Raw genomic sequence first — 19,563 nt, 5'->3', positions numbered from 1 at the left:
GGTGGACTAATCGTCTGTGTATCAATAACCTAACCAGACTACAACTTAATATAATGCAAAATATTTCACATACATATAAACAAAAAATATATGTCTCATGAAACTGCTACATTACCTCCTGCTTAGGCTTTTAACAGATACAAACAAGAAAAATCTTATTGGGAAGCAGAACTTGAGAATATGTTTGTGGTGGATGAACCATAAAATAAAACAGCTAAACCAATGTAATCTTGATCAAAATATATTACATATTTTAAATCTAGAAAATATCTCAGATTTTTACAGCTTAAGATTAAAGAGTCTTAAGGAGAAATTAAAATCAAGGAATCTTAATGAATTTGTGTCTAATGATTATAGATTAAAGTGAAGAAAGATAGAGGATGACTCCTCAAAACCAGTCGCACTTTTATACATTAATAGTAAAGAAAAACGTAGCATGGAAGAAGAAAAAAAAACTCTTAACACAACAACAAAAAGGGTTTATTTCAGTGTCAGAAAGTTGAACAGTGTTTAAATGAAGGAAAGGAAAAGTTAAAAAGTTCTTTGGATGGTTGAAGGTCGGTCAGCAGTTATATTCAGATATTGAAGATTATCCAGTAAACGAGGACAAAAGGAGGAAAGAGAGAGAGGTGGGGGGCGTCTTTTTTCGCTTCCTGAATTCTCTCTTCTGACCAACCACGATTTTTTATCAGACAGACGAAATAAATAAATTCAGACTGAATTGATCAGTGGATGACAAAATTGCATAGCAGGAACATTTCTCCAAGGGAGGAAATAAGTCGTTATTTATGCCTGCTACATGTTCATTGTTTGGATGAGCTTTTAGTAATTTATTTAAAACTAAGATCTCCAGACTGAAAACAAGTACTATATTTCATTGTTCATAATTATAAAGAAAATACCTTTGTGTTCTCAATAATACTAGATGGTGGATCAAACCATATTGTTCTATTTTGATTTCATTAAAAATGCATAAACTGTAATATATCTATTAAGAAAGAAACTAAAAATAAGTCACTTTATTTCTATACTTTTCGTACTGATGGAAATAAAATTATAAAAGTTTGGTATCAAATTTGCATATAAGTTTACGAACACTAAGTAAATAAACTGGGAAGTCATTCCTTCTGTAAATGCATATTAAGGCATTTAGCAGATTCAAAAGTGGGCCATGTGCTTACTTTCATCAGCCTAGTAACTTTCACATCTCTCATTTTGTTTTTTAGTCCTCAAATTCCATCAGCGATCTTTCTGACAAAGGAGGAAGAACTGCTGTTTACTGTCCATCTGACATTTACCGTTGGCTTGTTTTTGACCTTAAAATATTTTCTCTCCTTAAGTCAATATGCTTCATGCCTCGTCTTGAGCGCTTTCCATTAAAATGAACAATTTGGGAGTGATGGAATCAACAAAGTGGGGTGTGGTGAGAAAAATACATCAATATCCAAGAGAGAAATGGGCGACTTGTTGATGTAATTAAAAATTACTGCTAATTAGAAGAATCTAGAGAGAAAATTTTAAAATATAACTCAATCACAGAACTAAAGTAAAAGCCTTTGAGAAGCAAATTTTGATTAACTCAGACTTAGTATAACAAAAGAATATTTTTTTTGTAAAGGCTTAACGCACAATTGCTGTCGTTTGAAGATTAACTATTCAGACAAATTAATATTTCCACTTTTGTCATTTAAATGTAAGAATAGAAATAACAAAATTCTGCTCTTATTAGAAATAAATATGCAATCACCATCATTATCATGATCATCACTTTTTTCCTCATTGCACCACGTGCTCAAGATTAGAAGATTACTTTAAATTTATTCATATATATTAGTAACTAGCTGGACGCTCTACGTTGCCCGGTCGTACAATAGGCTTAAAACGTGATATTTTAATTTATGCAGATTGCATATGCATTATTATAGAATCAATCCTCTATTGAATATTATATATCACGAGGAATAATTTGCCCGGTGGACTAATTCCTAAAAAAAACAACTTCAATGCAACAACAAAACATGCCAATTTCAAAGATTATGACAAATGTCTTGTAAAAGACACTTGTCATAAAACAGGTAAAATGCGATTATTGTTAAACTAGCTGGATGCCCAGCGTTGCCCGGTCGTACAATAGGTTATTTTAGTTTATGCAGATTGCATGTGTATCATTATAGAATCAATCCTCTATTGAATATTATATATCACGAGGAATAATTTGCCCGGTTGACAAATTCAGAAAGAAAAAAAGAAATAACGATGCTAATGCCGTTCATCAAATTCCGATTGTTTACAATATCACATCAGCTGAAATTTGAGCTTAACGATCTTAAAAATAATCGTTTTTTCTCTTATAGATAAAAAAAAAATTGTACGGGGAAATATTTTACATTATACTAGCCAAGGTTACACCGGTGTAGCGTAAAATATTCCCCTGTAAAAATTCTTTTTATCTATGGGAGAAGAAAAACTATCTTTAAGACGGGATTTTTTGGATTTCCGATACTTATCAGATGAATTTCTGTACAAAACATATCTAAGAACACTGGCAGACATATAAATTATCTTTCCATGAAATTTGCAAAAGATAGGTTCCGAAATGGTTGAGCCTATGGAAACAGTTTTATCAGTGATCAAGCAGGTCTCATTTTAATCTTGTATTTATATACAGGTATGTTTGAAAATTATTTATTTCTTTAGAAGAGACGTCTTCATTTTCAAACAAGTTGCGATCTATTTATAAATTGCAAGTGGAAAGGTAAATTGATCTCCTTTTTTCTTTTCTTTTCAGTTGCACTAGTAAGCCACCCAGCGTTGTCAGGTCATAAAGTACACATATATTTTAATTCATACAGAAACTGAGACATGTGCATATGAGTATTGATTTTTTCTAAACAGTTCACTTCTTGTAAGTAAAAAAATACTCGAGTTGAGATCAAAACGAAAACCTAAAGACAGTGTGTCAGGTACGATAACCATTAGACCAACTTGACACTATCTTTAAAAAGTGTTTTCAAACATACTTATTTTTAACATAATGTGGACCATTCACGCATGCGCATCCGTGAAACAGTTGACAAATAAATAAAAATCTGACGACTCCCACGTACCAATTTTTCAAATTTTGATATCTAAGCAGCCCTTTTTTCTGGATGAAAATAGATTAAACAGTTTTTCACATGTCTGAATACCCTATATACAAAATTTCAAGTCTGTAGATCAAAAATTCGTGAAGTACATAGGTTAAGAATTGTCCCCACACATATACACACATTCGCACTTCTATAGATATATAAATAGATTTAAAAGACACACAAATTTTGTACCGAAATTACCAAATATTAACGTTTACTTTTATGGATAAACTAGCCTGGGTGCACAGCGTTGCCCGGGTGTTTGTAGGTTTGTGTTGAGCAAAAAACACAAAAAAAAAAAAAAAAAGTGGTAGTAGGCAGGTAGGCTCTCGAACCCATGACACAAAGGCGGAAAAGAAAGCGAAAGAAAATCTGACGTCTTACCGCTACTCATGATGCGACCGGAAGCTTGGAATGTTAAAATTAGGCAAAGTCAATCAAACCGATACAATGACTTGCAAAAATGGCTCACAAAAAATCGACCCCTCCTGGTAGAAAACTGCCCAGTTGAGGGTGAAGAAATTAATGTTTTTGGCCAATTTTTTGATATTTGTCATCCGAGATGTCACGCTTCAAAATGATACCAATATTGTGAAAATCCCTCACTCTGTCAAAAGTTTTAGGCAGACATACAAACATAAATACATATATTTAAACAGGCAGGTATTATAGACTAGCTTGGGTGCCCAGTGTTGCCCGGGTGTTTGGAGGTGTGTGTTGAGCAAAAAAAAAAAAAAAGAAAATTGTAGTAGGCAGGCAGATTCGAATCCATGACGCAAAGGCAGAAAAGAAAGTGGAGGTGGGTATAGGGGGTGTTGGTTGAGTAAAAAAAGAAATAAATAAAAAAAATAGGAGTAGTAAGTAGATTCGAACCTGTAACACACCAGAAGAAAAAGAGATGAAAAAAAAACAAACGGTCTTACCGATGGATGTGACATCATGGGCGGTCAAAATAACGCCTTTTATGTGACATTGAGGGATGAATGTCAGCAAAAAAAACGACCCTCCCTGTAGAAAAGTGCCCAGTTGAGGGTGAAAGAATTAATGTTTTTTGGCCAATTTTTCGATATTTGTCGTCCGAAGGGTCGAGCTTCAAAATGATACTGATCTCCTGAAAATTCGTCACCTCTGTCGAATGTTTTAGGCATACATACAAACATACATGCATACATTCATTTAAACAAACAGGTGAGATTTATATTATAGACTAGTGGATGTACCCGGCGTTACCTGCGTGTTCGGAGGTGTGTTGAGCAAAAAAAAAAAGTTGTAGTAGGCAGGTTCGAACCCATGATGAGCCCATAACGCGAAGGTAGAAAAGAAAGTGAAGAAAACGTGACATCTTACCGCTACTCTACAAAGCCATAGCAAGTGAAAAGCGTTCAAATTTAGCAATGTCAATTAAATAGTTAACTTGCTAAGTGAATGAATTCACACAGGTGCAGAAATTAATGTTGGCCAAATTTGGAATATTAAGCAATATAATTTCATTATGCTATCACTGGTGGTCATTTTGTATGCACAGGCGTCAAAAATATGTGCACGCTTAAGTCGTCATTTTTAAAGCTGGATAAAAAGTATAAATTTACCAATTTTGTTTCTTTTTTACATGGAAGTCACGACTTATCAAGGCCCGGAAGCCACTCGGGGATAAGGCTTATTGCGTGTACATTAATCCATGGGATAGTATCGTAGTAATCGTTAGTATTGGAGATTTGATAAAGCATCTTACTTAAGGGGGCGGTTCATCAGGAATTTGTTTATGTTGGACTTGAAGACATCCAAGTTGTAGCCAGGTGGGAAGAGAGTTCCACTGGCGTGCACTTCTAAGAAAGAAGCTTTGTTCATGGAATCTACGTTTTGGTTTTGGCACAGTTAAAGAGTGCGGAAAACTTTTGACAGTGGGTTCAGCTAGATGGGTGTTTATCATGAAAGATTGGCAAGGGGGGACCAGGGATTGAGTTCAGACCAGCACTTGCCATGGAAGTAACGATTCGTGCTTACAACAAAGTTATGAACTAAATTTTTATTATTTTAAGTTAGTATTTCAAGTAGCGAATTTTGCGATACGGTAGCGAGCTGGCAAGGCCAACAAGTATTTTCTTTCACTTATCAATTTAATCATGGTGGTTGAAGTAATCCAGGGGACTTAACTCCAAAGACTTCAATTAATAACTGAAGAGAGTTATGTTTATAAACCCTAGTGATATTTAACAACACCAAATACGTTCACATGCAAATAAAATTTAGACAAAATTATATGTTAGATTTAAATTTTATAAATTCGATTTATAATTTTCGATCATATATCCAGATAAACAAGGTATTTAATATATATGTATCAGTAGGTTTTATTTTAAACGGCTATATTTTAAATCTATTTGGAGGTTTGTTTTACAATACACATTACATTGGTACGAAAAAGTTGTCATAAACAAAGCAAGTATATAAGAAATAAATGTAGCATTCCAGTATATTTCTCGAGACATTTCATTGGTGCATTACTTCTCCTGTTTTCTGGACGGTGATAGATGATTTGGTGTCCCCGACGAAACATCTTCCAACAGATCTTTTTAACTGGAGAAATTTGTCATATTCTTAAACGAATTATTAGTATTAACTCATTAGGAGTTTTCACACTGAATCATCAAAGAATAGTAGTAGTAGTAGTAGTAGTAACTTGACGTAAGAATGATACTTTTCTGTAAAAAAAATGTTTATTTTTAAGAGTGTTTCACTATTTCACATAAAAAAAAGTTAATAGTTACAAGAAATAAATATTTCACATTTATTCAATAAAAGTAAGGATTGTTCACATTGCTTCATTTATTTTCATATAAAATGTTAAATAATTATTATTTTTATTATTATAATACATAGATATTTCGTTGGGGACGCCAAATCATCTATCACCGTCTAGAAAACAGGGGAAGTAATGTAACAAATGAAATGTCTCGAGAAACATGCCGGAATGCCATTAATGTTATCAAAGGCAAGATATATCACGGTAACATCTATTATTGGGTGGGTTTCTAACAGTATTTTTTTAAACTCATTATCGCAACTTCAAATATTTAGGCAGCAATTCGCAGCCATTTTTCCTGTTCTACGCTAGACATTATTTGTTTTCCGAATCGATTAAATGTTTTAAAGTGAGTAATGTCACTATAAACGTTTCCAGATAGGTAGAAGAGTAACTTATCTTGCCCTTGATGACATTTATTTGTTATATATATTTTTTAATTTTTGACTACTTTTTTTATACCAATGTGTATTAAAATCAATGGGAAAAAACTATTTAACATTTTTTAAATTGTTTACTTTTAGAGTTATCCCCCTTAGATTACGAGCGAACGAATCAGAATTAAGGAGTGTTGTTAAACAAATATCATTAATTATTTTATTCCATTATAATACAAAATTAAAAAGATTTTGTTCAGAATTTTCCCTACATTAAAAAACAAAAATAAAGAAAATTCGGTAATGTCGCTGAATACGGTTTACGGGTGATATGAGAAAAATAAGCCATTAAAAATGTTTCTTATCTTGGGAGTAATTTGGTGTAAAAAGTTAACTTATTTTGCCCAGCTAAACTTAAGAACTGCAGGATTAAAATGTGTAAACATTGAATAAGCAAAATTCAACATGTCTGTCACCTGCCATTTTTGTAGACCAAATAGCAGCCTTAAGTTTGCAATCAAAAACCAAGATTGAGTCAAAACGGAACAAATCGACAGGACTTCAGTGAATCTGTTTAGTTTGTATCCTTATGAATTTATGTGAAGAGAGTGAATGGCACAAATCAATTCGATGAAATCTTTGCTGCCTCGAGTGCATTTCATAACACAACTTTTATTTTTACTTATGCAGAATAAATCAATGAAAAAGAAAATATGAAAAATAAAGTTAAAACTACTTTTAAACAAATGTTATTTTAAATTAAATTTTTTTTTCTATACTTTATACAAATAATTTAAGCAAATTTGAAACAAGTTTTAATTTTAAGTAAAATTTACTATTAATTTAAAATGAAAAAAAAATATGTAGAACATATGATATTCTGTATGATATACGCACCAGTGATGAAACGAGAAAATATCATGTTCTAAATATCACATAAATTAATCAAATAGTTTTAAGTTTACAAAGAAAATTAGATATGGGAGAAAACGGCAAAAAAAAAAAAAAAATTAACAGAAGCTTATCAGAATTATTATGTTAGTATACGTCTAAAATTTGATTGTGTTTGGAAGGTAACGGACCAAAGTTAATCTTTAAAAGAAAAAAATGCATATTTACGTGTTTAAAAAATATTACAGTGAAAAATGTTGGGAAGGAAACACAAACTTTTGTTCTAATTCAAAGTCCAAATAAATCAACTTTAAAAAATATCTGGAAAAATAATTATCGATTTTCTGACACTATTTAAACAATAATTAGTAAATTAAAATCTTAAGATACTGAATTAAAGAAAATGTCAATCATTTTTTAGACAGACGTTTATGTGATTGCCCCTCCCCACCCACCCCTAAATTCCACAATTTTCACTTTTTAAAACTTTTTTTTTCTTTTTTTTTTTTTTTTGGTTAACTCCATCGATTACAGAGTAAACTTTCAGAATTTAAAAAAAATCTGAAAAAAAAAAAAAAAAAAAAATTTTTTATTACTTTCATCGTCGGGGATCCGTTTTCAATTATAACATTCTACTAAATTGAACACACACTTTGTGACTATCATCGAGAAAAAAATGACAACTCTACACATAGATTTAGGCACAGATAAAGAGTGGGGAAAATTATTGATAGTGGTTTCAACTAGACAAGTGTTTTCATGAAAGTTTGGCGAGTGGGGACCACAGATTGGAGCTAAGACAAATACTCTCTATGAAAATAAGGATCAAGCAGAGACAGGCTCGCAATGTTTCTTCTGTGGGAAAGAGGTTGCAGGGAAGAGAAAAGAGCATCCCCTATTAGGCTACGAAGTCTATTTTGAACTTTGTCAGGGCAAGATAAGATGCTTCTAGCAACTCCTGCCCAGATGTGGCAACAGTACTCCATTCTCTCTTATACATTGGCAGTGAGATCTCTACTGGAGCGGTAGAATGATCCAACCATTTTAACCATATACTAAGACGGGTGAGCATTTTAGAATTCTAAGCACTGTATGTAATGATTTTCTTCTTTGTGTATGCTGATGAGGTATTGGCTACAAACTTGAACATTCCAAGCTCAGTCAGAAGCACAAATATCTAGACATACAAAGGAGTGGTGATAGCAGTGAAACAGTGTGTGTAGATGACGTTTTCTGTATGCATAAGTCTTAAACTGTGCATGTGTGTGTATACACCATAAGCATTTCTATATTTCTAAATGGATTTGGGTTATTTCTACAAGATGGGACGATAAAACTGTCACACTAGAAAAGACATGATTCCATTTCCGTTTGATAAAAACCGGTTTTCTTTTCTTGTTGCAGACCATTTACTAGTTGGCCAGTTGTGTACAAATCCTAAGAACGATAGGAGCCTTCTATCATGTCTGAAAGTGACACAATGTTCAACGAGCGAGATCAGAGATGAGCTGCTGTACAACTCGTGCTCTTTACCGATCCAAGTTATGACAGCAGGACCATTGCCAGCACCCTCAAAATACAAATTCGGACGGTTCAACACTTGAGGGCACAGCTCAACACATCAGATGACCCATGATTACGGTCTTTGGTGTGGTTTCAAGTAAGGGCTACATCATGCCACCTCACATCTTCTGTCAGCTGGAAAGTCAACACCAAAGTATACCTGAATGTGCTGAATAGTGTGGGTGTGGTAGCAGAACTAGTCACCGGCCCACAAGTCCAAAGAGACCCAGGCTTGGCTTCGGAAGGGATGCTATGACTTTGTACACTTCTCTCACTGGCCTCCCCATCCTCTTCGATCTGAACCTGCTGGACTGCTTCACTTGGTCATATAGCGAGAACATCAGCAACATGACCTCCTACAACACCAAAGCCAGTCACCATTCAGCAAGTATTCGCCGAGCTCCTGCTAGTGCTTGTGGAAAAAGTTCCGGACCCGCATCGAGGCAGTAATTGAGGCTGAATGTGGCTGCATTGAACAGATGTCAGTTCTACTACATAATCAAGTTACTTGAATTGATTTTTTCAATTAAATTTTTAAAATAAAGCTGTAGTGTTGTTTTCTTTAGGGAGATAATTTTATCGTTCCACCTTGTAATTTTGCATATAGCAAGTTGATCAGTACAAATGATGATCTTTATTTCGCACACTCCATTTGCGAACGGAGAATTGTGCAGGGGTTCCCAACTTTACCTCCTCCGCCCCCCCCCAAAAAAAAATAAGCAAAGTTACTTGCTAGAAAACTTTTTACATGAATTTTTTATATTCCTGCAACAAAACTCGAATTAAATTAGATTTTCTAGCATTGAGGGCAAATTTATAACAAAAAATTGCATGTTTTTTTTTTTTAACCATTACAACGTTGGAGATATATTCAAGAGGTTTTGTACTATTTGAATGATTTTAATCTATATATCGATAAAAGTGAGAATGTGTGTATGTGAGGACAACTCTCAACCTATATACTCAACGAATTTTTATCTACAGACTTGAAATTTGGTATAAAGGGTATTCAGACATGTGGTAAACTTTTTAATCAATTTTCATCCGGAAAAAGGGCTATTTAGGGGTCAAAATCGAAAAAGTGATACTTGGTAGTCATTGGATTTTTATCTGTTTGTCAACTGTTACACAATTGTGCATGCACGAATCGTTCACATGACAGCTTCCTTATGTTAAGAATAAGTAGGTTTGAAAACACTTTTTAAAGACTGTAAAGATGGTCTAATCGTTATCGTACTTGACTCACTGTCCTTGGTTTCAAACTCAGCTTGAGTATTTTTTTATTTATTTTTTTTACTTACAAATAGTGAATCGTTTAGAAAAAATATAATATTCGCACGTACATGTCTCTGTTTCTTTCTGTTTTACTTCATTTTTTAAAAGGAGTTTAATATTACGCTTAATACGGGGCAATGCCAAGTACACCTGCTAGTATGATTATAATTTTATACTATGAGGATTTCTTATCTACAACTGAAACATAATAATACTAGATGGATGATAAAACCAAATAGTTTTATTTTATTTCAATTTATTTATTTATTTTTTTTTTTTACAAGGGAGTCACATCTTATCAAGGCTGAAAGGTCACACAAGGATAAGGGTTAATAAGTATTAGGAGGTCGAGGACACAACACCGTAATGAGGAGTTGTGGTGGAAATTGTGAAGAATTTGATTATTTAAGAAGACAGTTTAAGTACTTGTTTACATTAGGCTTGAAAAGAACCATGTTGTTGTCAGCTGGAAAGCAATGGAATAGAGTTCCACAGGCAGATAATTCTAGGAAAGAAACTTTGTTGATGGAATTTGCACTTAGTTTTAGGCACAAATACTCGGCAAAATGGTTGACAGTTTTCATAGGTAGACGAGTGTTTGTTGTGAATGTTTTTGCAGGAGGGATCATAGATTGAAGCCCAGCCAAGGACTTGCCATGAAAATAATGATAGAAAAGAGATAGACTCCTAACAGTTCTTTTGTAAGAAAGAGAATGGGAAATCACCCACTAGATTTCAAAGCCAATTTTGAACCCTCTCATGGAAAGCGTTTTCTGAGCAGCAGCTGCCCAATGTGACAACAGTGCTCCATCGTAGGATATACTTGCCTCTTGTACAGATAGAAGATTCTTAGGGTTTTGAAGATAGACCACCATAATCATATATTATCATATCACTCAGAGTATTTGGAGAAGTATATTTTAATTTGATCAAATAGACTGCATAAGTTGAGGCGAGTAGAAAGTGAACTTTCAGTTTAATTTTTGTCAACCTCGTAACTCTTGATTACTTTATTTTGTGCTTTAGTCCTCACATGCCATGAGCAATGTTTCTGATAAAGAGGGAAGAATTGCTGTTTTCCAAGTTGGGATTTATCTATTTAGTACTTATTGTGGGCTAGTTTTTTTTTTTACCTTAAGATGGTATTTTTTTAGCTCCTTACATCAAACGGATTCATGCCTTGTCTGGGTCGATTTTCATAAACATTTACAGAAGACGAAAATAATTTTTTTTTTCTCAGATCTATTGGCCCTAACTGACATTAACTCAAAAGAAATATTTTTATTATCAGTAAATTCTGCAGATTAATATAGAAGACACCATGGAATTTCCATGAGGATCTTGCTAGTCTATATAATAATAGGCTACAATAATAGTTTTAATTTTTAAATTAATTAGCAATTTGAATGAAATGAATGAACTTGGTCGACTTATTATCACTTTTGAATCAGGCTGTTCTTTGATCGAGAAGTGCTACCTGGTGACAGTTTACTGAAACAGACAAAAAAAATGGCGCCGTCCGTGTAATGCAGTAGTGCCGGCTTTTGCTACCATTTCCAACTTTTTGTATATCTTATCTGACACTGTTTAATAAATGCTATTCTTGACAAAGTTTTATAACTACAACGAAATCTAAAGAATCTCCGTTAAATTATTGCTTATTCCATGTGGCTTATCTTTGTCCCCTCCCCTTTTCTCTATTCTATTCCTATACAATATGTCGGATATTTAAGAAAAATCCTCTGCAGATATACTGCAGTTCTGTTGACTTACCTCTTTCAGTTTCATCATTTTTCCATTCTTGTTGCGGTAGACAATTTCATCTGAGTTGACCTTCATTTGTTTCTTAATAAATCGCAGCAAATGCTTCTGATTCATGCATGAAGATGCATGAATATGTGTGTCTACCTGAAAGTAAAAATACACAAATTTGACACGTGAAACAAAATAATGATGGCATTGTATATCGCATCACTTTGTCTGATTAGATACATCACATGCATTTTATTCACCTGCTTCATTTGTAGTTAAACCTGCTTAGGCCATGCATGGGTGTCTATTAAACAACAGCACCAGTAGTTCTATACAGATCTTTTCTTGTATAGTCCCATGCACAAATAATTAGAAATTTTAGTGTGTCACAAATAAAAAAAAATGTGCGTGCTAAGAAGAGTTGTCTACCTTTTGAATGTTATGGGAGAGTTGTCTACCTTTTGAATGTTATGGAAGAGTTGTCTACCTTTTGAATGTTACGGGAGAGTTGTCTACCTTTTGAATGTTATGGAAGTGTTGTCTACCTTTTGAATGTTATGGGAGAGTTGTCTACCTTTTGAATGCTATGGGAGAGTTGTCTACCTTTCTGCATGCAAATCTCTTACTATTAAACAACAGCAGTTCTATATTCCATCAGGACAAAGGAATGGACACCTCATGAATATAAGGGGCCAAAGAGAAGACCAAGAACGAGGTTGAGGGACGACCTGATACAACACATGGGCTCCACACGGTAGCAGATAGCTCGGGACAGAGATAGATGGCTAAAATCCAAGGAGGGGTTCCTCATTGTGTGATACATCCTTTATTCATTGAGTTCTATACAAGTCTTTTCTTGTATAGTCTGATATACAAATTATTATATGATTAGAAATTTTAGTGTCACAAAAGAGATTTACATGCTTAGCAGAGTTACCTACCTATGTTATGAAAGAGTTGCTTACCTTTCTAATCTTATGGAAGAGTTGCCTACCATCATCATCAAGTGTCCTGAATTGTTAACTTAGCACCGGACTTACTACTTAGATCAAAGTGTAGTATCTGTTCTTCAGATGCTGCACTTCAATTTCTTGTTCTCTGTTACTGGAGGAGAAATCCTTCACGACTGAGACAATTTTTTATTTTTTTTGTACCTTTTCTCCACGTTAAAAAACGACCCTGGTGTCTAACTCTGTCCCGTGGGGAGGCATAGTAAATAGGTACTACTTAGATACAAATAAGTCACTTGTACCCATACCCCCCCTTTTTTTTTTTTTTTTTTTTAAATGGAGAGTAGATAATACAGTGGATGTGTTATCGGCAGCTCCAGTAACTCTCGCTTCTCCTGTTTTGTCATTCAGTCCTCATTTAATGAGTGATTTTTCTGACAAAGGGTGAAGAAAAAGCTGCTTAAAGGTCGGTAGTACTTGGTGACCAGTAGTCTGAGATGTCGGAAATTTTTCTGTCTGTCCTTGTGGCCATGTGGCTAATTGTTATGGAAGAGTTGCTTACCTTTCTAATGTTATAGAAGTCTCTGTGGGGCACTTCCTTTTGAGCAGCAGACTCTTTCAATTCATTCAGCAAAACATGCAGTTGATATTTGTAGGACAAATAGCAAAGGCGTTGGTAACAAAACGATTTCCTAAAAGAAAAGAAAAATATCATTAACTAGTTGTAGACCTTCATTCAAACGTTTTTGGAAAAAAAAATGCTTCACCAATGTTCAAACTCGCTCTAAAACTCTAAAAATATTGGTAAAATGTTCATGCTATAAGATTACATCAGTAATTTATTTTTTCATAATAGGCATATGCAAATCATCATTTCTTATGACCTAAACAAATAAACATGCACCGTTGACATTTTATTATAGAATGATTTAGGTTTTTTATATTTGTTTGTTTTTATGGACAACTCAAACTAATCTACATTGTTCTGTCCTGCCACTTTATAAAGCGCCTAGTATTCTCAAATGGTTACCTATCTAGTACTGGCCAAGGTCATTGTTGCTTAACTTCAGTGATCTAGTATGAACCGATGAGTCAATGTGATTATGCCATCATTATAGATAGAAATTATAATTGGTTGAAAATATTTAACATTAATATTTTATATTGACCTGTAATGAGTTGATAAATGAATCTGGGGAGAAATTAAAGATCAAATTTAGTTTTTGTTTGTTTTTGTTTTATGGCATATCAACTTTTTTTTCAGGTAATTTAATGCCAAATCAAGTCAGATATTTTGAGAGAGAAAACACTGTTCTTTAAAAACGTTATTCTTTAAAAAAAAAAAAATTAATCAATTTTAGTTGATTTGGTTTGTTTGCAAAGACTAGGTTACCTACCCAGTAATACTAGGTGTACTGTTGATTAGGTGTACCTATACAGAATTGCCCGGAATATAGTGAAATCGTTTTAGTTTGGAAATTTTGTGTTTGCACATTTTTTAATTATACAAAAGAAAAATGTAACAAGTTATACAATTCTTATTATATTATTAAAATAATTTGCTGAGTTTTTCACACTCTAAGTCGTCTTGCTTGCCTATAAAACAATAGAAGTTGAGTTAAGAACTTGCAGGGCCATGGTTAGAGCACCTTCAGATCCCACAACAATTGTGAGAGGGTCGCAAGTTCCCTAGGGGAATACAACAATACAATTATTAAGATTAACTGGGAAATTATTATCATACTTGGATGTTGAAATATATATTTATCAACCCACCTTTTTCTCTTTCTCTCTCTCTCTCTCTATATATATATATAGTCTTTGATAGAAAGCTTTTGAGTGCCCCCACCCCTGCAAATCATCTGTAATATTTAAAACAATGTACTAGAGAGAAGTGAGTTACAGGTATCTGTTTGAACATACAAGAACATAACATGTATATGCAAACTTTCAGGATGTCATAAAACGTTTAAGAAAATTTAGCAACTGTGTAGTTTATAAACAAGAAATATAAACGCTGGCACCTGACAACTTGAGATTTTGGAAATTCATGTCTAGAAAGGCCCGATCTTGAACAGTCAAGGCAATGCTCTATATATTAATATTGTAGTACTTACCTACTTACGTGCGTTTTGCTTAAATGATTTAAATGACGTTTTTGTTGGCAAAACTTTTTACACACACACACACACACACACAAAAAAAAAAAAACTTTGTCCGTCGATCAATTTAGATTGGTCATTATTATTCTCTCTTTAACACGGTAAGTGTGGGAAAAGATGTTATAAATAAAAAAAAATGGATAAAATACTGTTAAAAATTCGCTCAATATATGTTACCGTGACATAGGTTGACATATATTCGGCGGGTTTTTAATAGTATTTTGTATAGTTTTTTATTTATAACACCTTTTTCCATACTTACGGTGTTAAAGAGGGTGTGAGACGCCATCTTGAATTTTCGAATACATCGGTAAACACTGTATGTTTTTCGAGCTGAATAAATATGTTACATTGAATAAAAAAACAAAAAATATATCCAGTTGAGTAGAAAAGTAACTTATCTTTCCTTTGATAACATTTATTTGTTATATATTTGTTTTTTGACAACTTTTTCGAATCTATGTGTACAGTAATACAAACCCGAAACCCTATTTACAACTTTACATTTTGTTCCTGCATTCACCATTTTTTTTTTTTTTGACACTGTTTCTTTTTTCATATTACATATATGTACCTCAATTATACATTCGGTCTGTAATACAAGTAAGAGTGCATTTTGTCAAACATTTTGTTAGCTGTGATGTTAGTAGCATTTGTTTAACAGTGAATTAGGGACTGCACATCCATTTTCATTTCCGCTAGTAGGTTATTGTATTTTGATAATTATTGAAAACTGAATTTTATCTAAAATGAAACATGCTCACACGTGCAGCAGGGTTCAGAAAAGGAAATTGAAATTACAGAGAGTAGCAAATTCTGGTGAAAAGACTCACAGGATATCTGATTTTTTTCTCTTTCACCAGCTCTTCTTCAAAGCAGTACACATTTAATTACTAGGTCATTTGTTTTATTAGGTTCTTATCCAGAATTTCCCTCTATATTTCAAATCAGAAAAATAAAGAAAGACTCACATAATGTATGTACCCATGATGAAACAAAAATATAGACCAAAACTTACTTGATCAAGTAGTCTATTTTTATTAAAAAAAATTATTTTTAAGCAATTAATGGAAATTCGTAGGCATTACAATATAAATTCCGCAACAAGTTGGAATTATTAAGGAGTTATCTCCCTTTGTTTTTGTGGTTATCTCCCTTTTTTTATTGCCTTCAAAATGACAGACATTACAGCCGCTCTTCAGTTTCTCATAAAATTTGATTTTATTGTAAAAAAAAAAAAAAACTACTTGATCAATTTATGTGATTTTTGGAATATGATATTTTCGTTTTGTCACGAGTAGATGCATTATACAAGTTTTTCTTAATTTTTTTTTTTTTGTCCTCAAAACTTCGACATTAATTAATCATGCAGTCTTTACCATTTTTTCTTGACTGAATAACTAAATCTATTTTTTTTTTACTTTCAAAGAAACCCCTATTTCAATTTTATGTTCTACGTGTTTTATTTCCGCTTCTAAACACATCAGGAACATGTACATTCCTGAGTAACGCCGGATACTCCCCCCCCCCACTAGTTTAATAATAATTTTTAAAAGGGTAAACTCACAGAGGTCCGTCACTGATGAGTGTGTACATGATGTTTTGGTCGTTGAGAAACGTGGCAAGATCAGGGTATTGCCAATCGAATGGTTTATTTTGTTCCATGGTGGTTTTGTCCCTGTAAACCCTCATAACACCATGAACCATCTTGCATTCACAATTAACACTGCCGGGTAGAGGGCAGTCAAAGGGGTCCCCATCAGTTCTTGGGGGATGGATAGGATGATCTATAAAGGAGAAGCAAAAAGTAAAACACTGGTTACACTCACAATCAAACGAACAAACATGTATAAAAACGACAAATAAAATATCAGTTTAGAACAAAACTACTGTCAGGATTTGTTTTAGAAAGAAATCTCCAATTAAATCAATCGATTGGTAAAAGTTGATTGTTTTGCAGCATATCGACTCTTTTTAATTTATTTAATGCCAAATTCAACAGTTTTGGTAAAAGTTTTGTTTTTTATGCCATGGTTGTCTCTTTGTTTCTACTCTCATTTTTTTTTTTTTTTTCACTCATATGCCCCTATTCCGAATTCGTAACAGTGGGACGGCATCAGTGGACTTTTTTTTTTTTTTTTTTTTGACCAAAACGGATATAAACAATGTTTTTTTTTATTTTTAAGTTTTTTTTCATACCTTTAAAAGTTTTGATTGAATATTTTTAGACGCTCTGCTAGCAGCACAGTATCAAATTGAAATACGCACTGGAAAAATAATCTCAAATCCACAGTTTACATCTTATTTTTCCATTAGCGAATTATCTCCCTTTTTTTTTCTATAATAAAATGACTGCAGAAAGTCCTCTCTGGATCAAAGTATCGTAGGTTTGCAACAACAGATGCCACATACAAATTCGATATGTCTAGGCTATTAGTCACTATCTTATATAACTTTTGAACACCATTTTAGACACATTAAGTCGTTATAAATGGTACATTGCATCCGAAGAGCAACATATTTAGAGGAAGGAGTTCCTATTTTTCCCTCTAAATATTTAGTCCTCCCACCACCACCAGTCAACACCAGAAGGAAGTTTACACTTTCCACATATTCTAGGCTTACACCATCCTTAACTGACTCATACAAACACAGATATAGCATCAACTTTCCCGTATTATAATAAAAAATAAATAAATTCTCCCCCCCCCCCCGGATAAAACCCGCTTCTGCTGGTTGGTTGCTCGCTAATTCTCTTATTCCAGAATTACCTCATTCTAAATGAACACTTCCAAACAATACACTATGCTGTCGATTGAATTTATAAAGTTTACTGGTTTTATTTATTTATTTTTATTGGCAACTATTTTCTTCTGTTTGTTTTTTTAAATACTTTGTTTCTTTGCTTCAACGAAGACATATTTTTGTTTTGTTTGTGTTTGAAAAGTTACTTTGATATTTTTTACGCTATACCACGCCATCATTTACCCACTAACAACAAATGCTACTCTGCCTTTTTTTTTTTTTTTTTTTTTTTTTTTTTTTTTTGCCTATTACGTTTAAACAGCCTTTGAAAATGTATTTTTTTTTATGGAATAAACCAGCATGGTATAAACACCCCCAACTCCCCATGTTAAGAACGGCTTCCGAGGTTGGGGGGTGTTTATTCCGATAGCCGTTCTTCTATATTTGTCTTTCTTTCTTTGTGTTCATCAAAACTTCTTTACTTCTTTTTTTTTTCTTCTTCCGATTTTTGCCCGTTTGCTCGCTCGCGTCTCTTTGCTCAATGTTGGCACAAAACATATATGCCGCACTTTGATGAATAATGTTCACTTTTTTTTTAATTATATATTCATACTTTTCCTCTTTGGACATTCATTATATTCTTTTTGAACTTATGGATTTACTGAAGTGCAATGAATTAATCATGTGATTATTTAGAAACCCATTACAAACATGAGGAGGTGATGCTGTTTTGCAACTACTGAATACTTTCACCTAACAGATTAATAATAGATGCCTTAAAAAATATAAAAACACTTTATAGGATGCAATAGTGCTAAAAAACAAATACAAACACATTTATCGCCCAAAAACAGAAATTTCACACTTGGTAACCTTAACATTATCCTAATGTTTCATAAATACTGGCAACTTATTTTTAACAATTAAGCATGTTAACATACATGTATAAGTAATAACAAATTATACATAACGTCTTTGAAGTCTTGATAATAGCTAAAAATTTAAACATTAAATACTGGAACCTTAACAATTTTGCTATATAGGAATTATTGGCATTTTAACATGCATTGCTTATTCTTTCTTTGTGGAACTAACATAAAATGTAATCAAACACATTGCTCTTCCTTTGTGTGGATGGAACACTCTCAAAATGTAAACACAGCATTGATTCGAGAATGTAAATATGCATAAAATACCGACATGCCACTACCCCCACCCAAAAACGGCCATAAAAACAAATTTTTCTTTTACATGTACCAATATTTAATTTTCGATTATGGAGCGATTATCAAGACTTTACTGATGCCATATTTTTTTCCTGTTAACGATTAAATTTAATTTTATATTCTTGACCGATTACCAAGGTTGCAAAGCTGTGACTTATCATGTCGACACTTTCTTTTTAGAACTGATTAAACACTTGCAAATAAGTCAGAACACAAAAGTATTATGCAGGTAGGTTGCAACCAGTACCTACAGGTTATCACCCCAAACCCACATTAATCGCCAGTAACCAACAGTACTGACAATCACAGACATTGGCTTCCACTAACTGTCACTAGGAAAAAATGCCCGGCAGTGGAAGCCAGATTATTTCATTCGGGCCAGCGCTGCCAGTGGACACCTACAAGAACTGTAGTTTAATTTGTTTTCGGAGGGGGGGGGTCCTTTAACGATTCTGTTCTGGATCTGTCATGTTTCCATCGGGCAACGCTGGTTAACAGATCCTGATAGTTGATTATAATTAAAATTTAAGACACCAAACCAATGATTAACAATAATTAATTAATAAATGATTAAATAAATAATTTTTGTTTTTAAAGTTTAACCTATTTCAAACTGATATAAATTAGTGCACCGTAAAAATAATCTAATTTATAAAACTCATTATGTCTGTCTGTCTGTCTCCATATT

At 33.2% G+C, this 19,563-nt stretch overlaps 1 protein-coding gene across 20 annotated transcripts in view; it reads right to left on the bottom strand.

The window, feature by feature from the left end:
* Window positions 1-19,563, bottom strand: part of LOC145278055 (AMP deaminase 2-like) — a 420,622-nt gene that overhangs the window by 86,633 nt on the left and 314,426 nt on the right. For all 20 annotated transcript variants that reach the window (XM_080130282.1, XM_080130283.1, XM_080130287.1 and 17 more), the window contains 3 exons: window positions 16,472-16,691; window positions 13,305-13,434; window positions 11,814-11,948 (listed from right to left, as the gene is read on the bottom strand). In XM_080130282.1, the coding sequence (XP_079986408.1) occupies window positions 11,814-11,948; window positions 13,305-13,434; window positions 16,472-16,691 (485 nt within the window). The remainder of the gene's footprint in view (window positions 1-11,813; window positions 11,949-13,304; window positions 13,435-16,471; window positions 16,692-19,563) is intronic.

Source organism: Euprymna scolopes, chromosome 6 (genome assembly GCF_053919585.1).
Source record: "Euprymna scolopes isolate OS-2025 chromosome 6, ASM5391958v1, whole genome shotgun sequence".
NCBI classification, from domain to species: Eukaryota; Metazoa; Mollusca; class Cephalopoda; order Sepiida; family Sepiolidae; genus Euprymna; species Euprymna scolopes.
The sequence above is the reverse complement of the archived record's forward strand: the minus strand, read 5'-3'. Positions and strand labels throughout refer to the sequence as shown.